General features: G+C 40.7%; 2 protein-coding genes across 2 annotated transcripts; both read right to left on the bottom strand.

Moving 5' to 3' along the window:
• Positions 1–43: 43 nt before the first annotated feature.
• psmg4 (proteasome (prosome, macropain) assembly chaperone 4) lies at positions 44–3,343 on the bottom strand. Its single transcript, XM_072388929.1, has 3 exons — positions 3,081–3,343; positions 2,103–2,178; positions 44–313 (listed from the first exon to the last, which is right to left on the bottom strand). Exons 1-3 carry the CDS (start codon positions 3,255–3,257, stop codon positions 174–176), a joined length of 393 nt encoding a protein of 130 aa, XP_072245030.1. The 5' UTR covers positions 3,258–3,343; the 3' UTR covers positions 44–173.
• Positions 3,344–3,539: 196 nt separating this feature from the next.
• On the bottom strand, positions 3,540–8,326 carry bphl (biphenyl hydrolase like). Its single transcript, XM_072388927.1, has 7 exons — positions 8,164–8,326; positions 7,433–7,536; positions 7,148–7,314; positions 5,152–5,305; positions 4,932–5,063; positions 4,682–4,805; positions 3,540–4,606 (listed from the first exon to the last, which is right to left on the bottom strand). The coding sequence occupies exons 1-7, from the start codon at positions 8,238–8,240 to the stop codon at positions 4,504–4,506; spliced, it is 861 nt and encodes a 286-aa protein (XP_072245028.1). The 5' UTR covers positions 8,241–8,326; the 3' UTR covers positions 3,540–4,503.
• Positions 8,327–9,619: the final 1,293 nt, after the last annotated feature.

The raw sequence follows: 9,619 nt of genomic DNA, 5'->3' as shown, positions 1-9,619 counted from the left end.
ACACTGAGGAAAAGAAGAAAAAAGAAAAACTCAACCACTAACGCTGTTTTATAAGTGTTATTTTTTTAATAAGATGCATTTGTACAAAAAGCCATAGGCCTACATGTTTTGATAATAAACCACTTAATTTATTATGTCAATAAAAGATCACTCGATGTGGTTGTTTGTCCTGATTATTGTGTGTGAAAGGTGCCAAAATGCTCCGGATGAAGTTCCAGCTCCTTTTTGATCCGGTTCTCCACCAACAGACTGAGGCTGGAGTCGGTCATCGGAAGACTGTAACTCACAAACACTTGTTTTTTGGTCCTCTTTGCTGAGAAACAGAGGAAGTCTGGTTCAGAAAATACATGAAATACTGTTTTTTTCCATATTTCAACAAGCCATTTGCTCAACTTAAACTTGAAAAATAATAATATGTAGAATCGTGCAACAGTTATGGCTTATGACACACTAAAGGTGTGTGGCGGTGCATTTCTCTGCAGAAACATCTCTTACAGCTTTCATTTCTATTATTTCTTCTCATCTTACTATTGTAAACACCAGCCAATGACAGAGCATGGATGTAAGGACTTAAAGGGGAACTCCGGTATTTTTAGAGGCTGCATCCTCTAAGCCCCGTTCACTCCGTTATATGGATCTCCAGTTATCTAAATATCTTCTGAAGGACGCCGACTTTCACCAAACTGTTCTCAGTGAGTAGATGAACGTATTTCATGCCAGAAATAAGGTCCAGGTTTAAAAATACCGGAGTTGCCCTTTAAGGAGTATTTGGCAGCCCCCCCCCACCATTTTGGTGTGTTTGGTGCATTTTCCAGCTGCGATCTTTGGTCAAAAGTTGTGTGAACACCACAAAGTTACAACGTGAGGGTGTGTGGAAACTTAAAAACAATGCCTTTAAAAGGGAAATGGCCGCAGCACAGCTCATTCACTCCTTTAAGAACGTCCATCGTACTCTAAGTCGTCAAAATCTGATAAATATCCTGCCATGTTGCACAAAACTATCAGCAGCAAACTCTGTGTGAAGTTAGCCGACTGTCACAGAGCACGGAGTGAATAAACTGTGCTGCAGGGGGGCGTGTGGATGAAGTGGTCCCAGTAGAGTGCCTGTGTAGAAATCCCTCCGTTAGCTCTCCTATAGCTGCAAGTAGCCACATAACAGCAGCTATGAGCTAACAGAGCTATAGCACACGTTCATTCATTCATTCTTCTTAAAGTATTGGTGAAATAAAGACAGATAATGCCTTATTTAGAGGCTGCATCCTCTAAGCCCCGTTCACTCCGTTATATGGAGCTGGAGGAATCTAAATATCTTCCGAAGGACGCCGACTTTCACCAAACTGTTCTCGGTGAGTAGATGAACGTATTTCATGCCAGAAATAAGGTTTAAAAATACCGGAGTCCCCTTTAAAAAAAAAAAGCAAAGCAGCTCCAGGGCTCCGGACCTTTGGGGATGGGGGCAGGGTTACAGGTTAGTGAGCATGGCCTCTGAAGCTACATGATAAACGACTTGGATGTGGTCAGAGTGGGTCGCACCAACAGACACTTAGAAATAAAACCTGCACCGTCCTGAAGGTCAGTGCTGAGGTGTACACGTGTTTTTTTTGTGATTTAGAGTGCAAAAGCTGTGAAAAAAAAACGGTTAAAGCCTGGTTTATTTCCCCGATTTAAGTTCTGCAACTGGCTGTGTTACTGCACTCTCGTTCTCTTTATCTTAGACAAAACACAGATTACACAGAGGACAAAAATTTACACGAGTTTGGTGTGTATATGAGAGCGTAGACTCGAAATTCGCCTTCAGCATTTCATTAATCTCCATCAACATCAGTACTGCTTCATGGTTACACAACACAGACATATCAGTCCACACTTCCACAGAAGACGGACACGTTTTGAACTCAAAGCATCACTTTCCTCATATTAAAAGTATAATTCATGGATTTAATCATTAAAAGGAAAGGTTTCCAGTGGCTGGAACACTGATGGCAATAATGGCAGCTGAGCTATAATTAAACACTGGTATGTTGCTTTGAAATGCAGAGAAGAAGACCACAAAGCCACAGACCATATTATAACGAAACACATGAACTTGACCTGTACATTACCTAATCTTTGTGCCAAAGAGTTTGCAGCAGTATTGGAAGGGTCCCCCATCACTAATGTTGACAACGGCATTGAATCCTAGACAGAAAACAGACAAAAAAAGCAATCAGCCTCCACTGAGAGTAAATCAATTTGTGGTTTTTAAATCTTAAATGTCTTAAGTGAGGGTGAATTCATCACATTGATTTAAAATATCATGGAAAAAGCTGTCATATCGGCTGCTACAGACACAGATAAATAGAAAATAACTGCCAGGAGGCGAGTTTCTGCCTGCTTTAATAAGAGTGATGTTTCTTTTCCTCACATTTAATAAGATGAATCCTGCTAATATTTAGTCTATTCTCTTGAAAAATAACCAAACATCTGGTCAAAAAAAGATATTTCTGCAAAACTAACTTAAAAACTGATATACAGAGAGTTTGTTGTATGTTTTCCTGCACTTTTCTCAGTTTAAATTACAATTAAATCCATGTTATGATAAAGGAACATTCAGATAAATACATACAGTTGTGGATCAGAGTGATGTTGCAGTCTGGCCTTTGAAATATGTATCAACTGCACAATGAAAATAGATTTATTAATTCTGTGACTCCAGATTCTATCAGTATTTTAGTTTTATTTGTAAAAAAGCCCAAGTAGGAAAGTACAGCTTTAAACATCAAGAGGATTGAACACTAAAAACGGATTGGAGGCAAGTTTTTATCGTTCTTATGTAATCTGTGGGTTGTTTTCCTTTTTTAGTCCTTTTGTGTTTGAAAAAATTAAGTAAAAGTCTGATCTATTTCTCTAAAAACATCTTAAATATCAGATATAACAGTAAAAATAGCAGGAAGTTGGCTGGAATCAGAACAATTGGCACCGATTCAGTGTTTTTATTTTTAAAAAATGAATACTGACCAGAACAGGTGAGAATTAACCATGTTTTTACATAAAAACATTTTTATATATATATTAATGTTAATAAAAATATATATACTCACATATCTGCTGCTCATAGACACCGCCAGGTTGGACAGAACCGGAGTCGAACCGACCCAGAGGAAGAACCCGCCGCTGAGCTTCATCACGTGGAAGTGCACGACCTGCTCCAGAATCTTCTCGGAAAAGTTGTGCACTGAAATGCCATCAAAGCCCTCTCCATTCTGCACTGGGTTCATTTTCACGGAGTCACTGTTCACTGCGTCTGAAACGCGTGCTAACTGTAAACAGCAGCAGCTACTTCCGGGTTGGAGAAAAGCGACAGACCAAAGCAATCGATACTCGATGCTATCCAGTAGGGAACCGAAGCAGCGGATCTGCAGGTGATCCGAAGAGGTTTCGGAGCCCATTTCTGACACTGAGATGGGAAAAATATATTGTGGCCGTTTTTCAGTGCTGTCTTTGTATGCGCAGACCCTGAATTTAACTTTTTGGGCACGTTTTGAAAGAAAAATGCCTTTATTATCTGCAACATATCACTCCACAGAATAAACACACAAAATAAAGTATGTGGAAGTATAATAATTTGCTTATTTGAACAAATGTGGGTCATATTTGATCTTGCATCCAGTTGTTTGACATATTAAACTCTCATTTTCTGTTCTCCACTTCTTCTCTCCACTCTGTAACAACAGCAGTGAAGAGAAACAACATGAGAGTCCTTCCAAGATCCCATCCCAGTGTGCAAAGTGGTGAGAAATAGCTTCACATTACAACAGTCCACTGTGAAAAGTAGGGTAGAATCCACAGCCACTAACCTTGGAAATATATCCCATGATGCAGCTCCAAAACTTGTTAAATGAGGAATTTTTTCAACCATTTTCTTAGCAATCATTATATATTTCAGCGGTATAAACTATCCTGTAGAATAATAAATACAGACGAAATGAAACAGAGTAAAAAATAGTTGATTTATCAGTTTTTCCTTTTAACTGCAGGCATTAGACAAATTAGTGTTGGCACAAAAATAATGGGTTAAATCTAACATGATGAATGTGATCAGAGTAGAAAATCAGAGCACAAACTGCTCAAGGCATTTAGCCTTTATTCATCAGGGGATATAAAGTTTAAACAGACTTTGTATGTCACAGAAATGCACAAAAGTATTGACCTGGCGTGTAAATTACCCGAGTAGTGTCTCCTAATGATGATCAGTCCTCCACTTACAACTCCTCCAGTCAGCAAACTAACTCTAACTGAGACATTAAGTCAGAATTTGATAATACAAAGTGAGAATTTTGACTTATTTTCTCAAAAATAGTACCTCCTAATGCATAGTTTATCATATATACTGAAGTTGTGTTGACAAACTTTGCTCCAGATCTTCCATTTTGAGGCAATTTTAACACATTTTTAGCTGGAACTGCTTTAAATTTATGAAGCATTTCCATGATTTAAACTAAATGCATCCAATAAGAAAATGATCTATTGGTTGTTTTGCTCCTCCAGGAAGTCTTCAACTAGTCTGTTGAAGTCATCAGCGAACCTCAGGTGGAGGTTGTGTTTTCCCTCTGGCATTGAATGTAGCCTACATTTGGGAAAGAAACCTTGTTTCAGCTCATCTGCGTCGAAGGTTAAGTTTGATATCATGGCGTGTTCTCACCGGGATCCCTTGATGTGTTTGAGGAGATGCTGAGGGTGGAATCCGGGCACCATGGGGTCTTTCTCTCCGTGGACGATGAGGGTTGGACAGCTGATCAGGGGCAGAAGCTCCACGCAGATACTTCCTGAGCAGAGAAGACGAAAGGAAACCTCTCAGCTGCAGATTTCCTCTGCAACTTTTGACAAAAATAAGTCGAAATCTGTTCATTTTTTAGGTGTTTCATGAGTCAGCAGCAGCATGGCGACCTCACCTTCTGGTCTTTGAGCGAACTGAGCGATTCCATCCACCCAGCCCTCCCATGTTTTAGCAAAAAGTTGAGCTCCGTACACCTCTTCCATCGGCTGTCTCATCCGTGCACTCCACTTGGAGACGTCACGGACCACTGAAACACAGAATCCCAGAGATTATGCACAGCTCTGAGAACTGCATCATAACCACAGAAACATCTCAGAAAGGGAGAAGTGGAGTACTGTTGTAAAGCTTGAGGTCGTCCTGCGAAACAAAGGCGTTTGATCCCCAAACGACCATCTTATTGATCAGGTCAGGGTTCCTCGCAGCTGCAATCAGGGCAGTGATTCCTCCGTCGCTCCAACCCAGCAGAGAAAACCTGCCAAAGCCCAGTGCCTGCCAAAGAGATGCTTTCAGTTACATTTCATTAAAGTTGGTGCTCTAAAGTGGAATTAAACCAGAATGCATTCATTTGACTGGGAATAGAACAGAGATAACATGTAAAGTGATGGAACTGAGACTCATTAAAAGACTGTTTGGAAGCAGTTCACACATTAAAGACTGAATAATTCCAGAGAATCCTGAGAAACCACAAGGCTGAAAACCAATAAAGAACAGCTGTTAACATCAGGATCTGCACTGAGGATAAAAAAATCTGTCCTTCAGGGGCTTAAAAACACTTCTTAAAACCATCGTTAATCATTTCATCCACGTGAAACTTAAAACTTAAACTTAAAAAAGGATAATTAACCTCAGATAAGGAGCATAACCCAACTTTAGCTATAATCCAGTCATGTGGACCCACTGATTGATGATGGACGACTGTGAAGTGGAGCAGTGTTCTGATCAGGCTTTAACCCAGAAAGCATCGCTGGGTCAGAGGTTACATCACAAAGACAAAAAGTCCAGCTGCTAAACTGAGCATCTTGAATTCCAGACCACTGAAAATACACCAACGGCAGCTCTGAACGTTGAACATTTGGCCCCTGAAGTTCCTGAGCAGCACGAACAGAGGGTCAGCAAAACAACCGAGTGGAAAACACGCTTCTGTCCATCGTTTTAAGGTTTAACGCTGGAAGAAAACTCAGAATTAGTTTCCAGTTTCCACATTAAAAGCCTTTTTACCCTCTAAGTACTTTGGTTGAGTTTCACTTTTTGCTCTGCAGTAAATTGGAAATCAAACAGCATGCTTTTGCAACTGTAAAACCCTGTTTTTACTGATTTGAATCCAAGCCGGGGGCCTTTCCTGAGTGGAGGTTGTGGAGGAACTGGCAACCCGTCCAGGTTGTCCCCCACCTTTAGCCCACTGGCAGCTGGGTCTCCTCCCGTCATCCCGCGACCCTCAAATTGGATAAAGCAGATATAGAAAATAGATCTATGGGTAAAATCCTGTTTTTATGGAGGCCAGCGGATGAACTACACAAGAGGAGACTTTAACGTTCATTCTGTGCATAAATGGCTCAACATAAAACGCTCTTTTTGTCTGAAATAAAAGCAGCTTTTAGGCTTCTGAGGCTAAAATGAGGAGGCAGAATCCTTCAGTGCAGAAGCAGATTTGGGCCCCATTTCAGACTGACTTCATCATGTTTGTCATGTACATAATGATGATAACTGATGCCTTAAACTGCAGTTTAAACCCTGTTTCATGGATGCAGCAGAAAAAGGAGACACTCCGCAGCTTTTAGTGTTGAAATTCTATCATTGGAGTAATATTTCCTAATATTTTGACCGTTGATGGTGAAGTCTGTGACAGGTTGGGGTCACAGACACGGTGACTTATTCTTTTCTTTTACTGTCACACACACTTTCATTTCTTTTTCTTATTTTTCCGGTGCTGGGGAGGCGGTTGGGTGTCTGATCTCAGGTTGTCTGGAGCAGCTGCAGGCGTATGCCATGAGCTGATTAAATATTTTCTTTGATTTATGAGTCATTTACTTCCTCTTGTCTGATTAAAATTCATGTGAAGTAACTGTTAAACTGACTTGTTTTGCTTCTTTGTTAGATTACCTGTTAGTATTTGTTTCCTTTGGTGGTTAAGTTGCTGTTATGACTCAAGCTTAGTTTCGTTCATCTGACCTCTTTTAAGGGCTCTGGGTAGTTTGTTTCTTTGCATTTTTGGGGGTAAATTATCACTGTGTCCTCATGTTTAATCGGCTCGGTCCCCCACACCGTCCACATTGTTCTTTTCTGCCACATGACCCCGACTTCTTGGTAAACTGTGTAGTTTGTGTAACAGACCTTCATCAGATCCACAGCATCCTTTGCATCCCTCTCAAAGAAGTCAGGGGGGAAGTCTCGGTCTGGCGGACGGGACTGTCCGTACCCGCGGGGATCCCAGCCAATGACGGTGAAGCGCTCCTTGTTCAGAGACTTCAGCTGGGGACCAAAATCTGTCTTTGTGCTTCCTGAAGATGAATAAAACACGGAGACATATTTCATGCAAGTTTACAGGATGCCGTCCTTCAGAACCTCCACCAAAAAGATGATCTCAGAGGATTTCAGGCACAGATAAGGTGTGTTTACCCAGAGCACCAGGAAGCAGCAGCACAGCATGTTTCCCTCTGCCAGTCTGCTCGTAGTAGAGATCGACTCCGTTGACACGCCACCTCCCAGAGGACCCCGATGAGCTGCAGGGAAACACAGAAGAGATCTTTTTAAACTCTGAAGGACGCTGTAAAACCAAAACTGACTTAATAAAAGCACCAGGGGTGCTTTAGCTTTACTGAAGCAAGTTTAAACAACAACAACCATGACAGTTTTGGCATTTACAATGACTCCAACACACATAATCTGTCCACAAGAGAAACTATGGAAAGTATGATTGTGTTATCTATTAATTGGGAACTTCCCTTTTGGAGGAAATTGGTAACTGTTGACATTTTGAGGCATTTTTCCACCACTTTTTAACATAAAAACCGTAAAACTCTAAAATCAAAGAACTGATCTTTAAAAAACTAAAATAAAATGTAAAAACTTTAATTATAACTTTAATTTAGCGGGAGTTTTGGTTGTTTTCCGCGAGATTTGAGAGAGTTCCTCCTCGTTTTCATGCTTACAGTTCACAGAATAGTGGCCGGACATGTTGCGCCATCTAGTGGCTGAAAATATAAACAGGAAGAACAACATGAAAAAAAAAATCAACCTCCTGCTAAACAGAGCATGCATTTCCTGCTTTGTCTTCGTGGTTATTTGAAGAATCGTGCACATTAGTGCGTTCATTTCTCTGTGAGCACGGCAGAAACAGTCACGCGCACCTCATAGTCGCAGTTATGGATCTCTTCACGTGACTTCTGCGATTAAACAGACGTCCTCCGAGTAAGAACAACGCCATTCCTGTGAGGTGCTGACAGACAGGGCAGATCTGGCTTAAAACCCGTGAGACTGAAGTCCACAGCCCTGCACCTCTGTGTTGTTTGGTCTGGGATCAGCTGGGATCAGCCTGGCACTTTCCGCGTATTTTTACAATAAAATTTAAAGCGAAAGTGCCAATTAAAAACTCAAATGCAAACTTATTTCCCCGCATTTGTTTCCGTTCCCATTTTTTCCTCTAAAGTTTTTGATGTAGCAGTTATTGACTCCCTGAATATTTTCAGTGATATTAAATAAAAAACCAGTTAAATTAAATATTTCATGATGGTACATACTGTACCTGATGTGTTTTTTTCATTAATGTAATTGTGTTTGCTTTTCTTTACACATTTTCATATATTATCAAAACAGGAAATTTCTTTGTAACATGGAAACAAAAACATCACAAAAGACAAAAACAGAGTTTGTGGAAATTCTAAGGAGTGAATATCTGGTCTGAGCTCCTTTATTCTCCAACACAGCCTGAACCCTCTGAGACAAGCTTTCTGTCATTTCTTTAAGGAGTCTTCAGGAATAGTTCTCCAGGCTTCTTGAAGGACATCCCAAAGCTCTTCTTTGGATGTGGGCTGCCTTTTGTTCCGTTCTCTGTCAGATGATCCCACACTGCTTCAATAATGTTGAGGTCCGGGCTCTGGGGAGGATTCATCCCTCCTTAAGACCTGTTGCCACTGATTTTCAGTCCACTTCTTGTGTCATTTGGCACAGCTCAGCCTTTTCTCCCTGTTTCCCTTCCTTAAGAACGGCTTCTTGACAGCCACCCTTCCATGGAGACCATTTCTGATGAGGCTTGGGCCAACAGCAGATGGATCAGCTGAAGGTCCAGATGCATCTCTCAGGTCCTGTCAGGTCACAGCTGGATTTTTTCCTCTTTCTTAAGGACATCACTTTCAGATCCTGTTCATCTGCTGTAGATAGTTTTTTAGGCCTGACACTTCTTCTTTTGTCCTCCACTTGTCCAGTTTCCTCAAATGTTTTAAGGACACACTGCACACCATGCTGAGATATGCCAAGTTTTCAGCTAATAGCTCTTTGGGAATCACCTTGTTGCTGCAGAAATCCTATTTTCTGTCTGTCAAACTGTGTTTTCTTTGCTGTTTTTCATAGATGCAACTAAAGAAATGAGAACAAATTATGTATTTGCATTTGAGGAAAGTGACAGAGCTGGATCCAAATAAAAAGAAATGTAAGATATAAATTCTGGGTTTTGGATGAAGCTACAACCCACGAGCTGAAAAAAACCAATATTCCACTTGAATACGATGCTTTATGATGCTTAAATTGAATAATTTAGGCCCCAGAAAGCACAAACTACTCATCAGACATTGTGAACAAACTGTTCCA

This window comes from Leuresthes tenuis, unplaced genomic scaffold (genome assembly GCF_036924035.1).
Source record: "Leuresthes tenuis unplaced genomic scaffold, fLeuTen1.0.hap1 SCAF_7, whole genome shotgun sequence".
Lineage (NCBI taxonomy): Eukaryota > Metazoa > Chordata > Actinopteri > Atheriniformes > Atherinopsidae > Leuresthes > Leuresthes tenuis.
The sequence above is the reverse complement of the archived record's forward strand: the minus strand, read 5'-3'. Positions and strand labels throughout refer to the sequence as shown.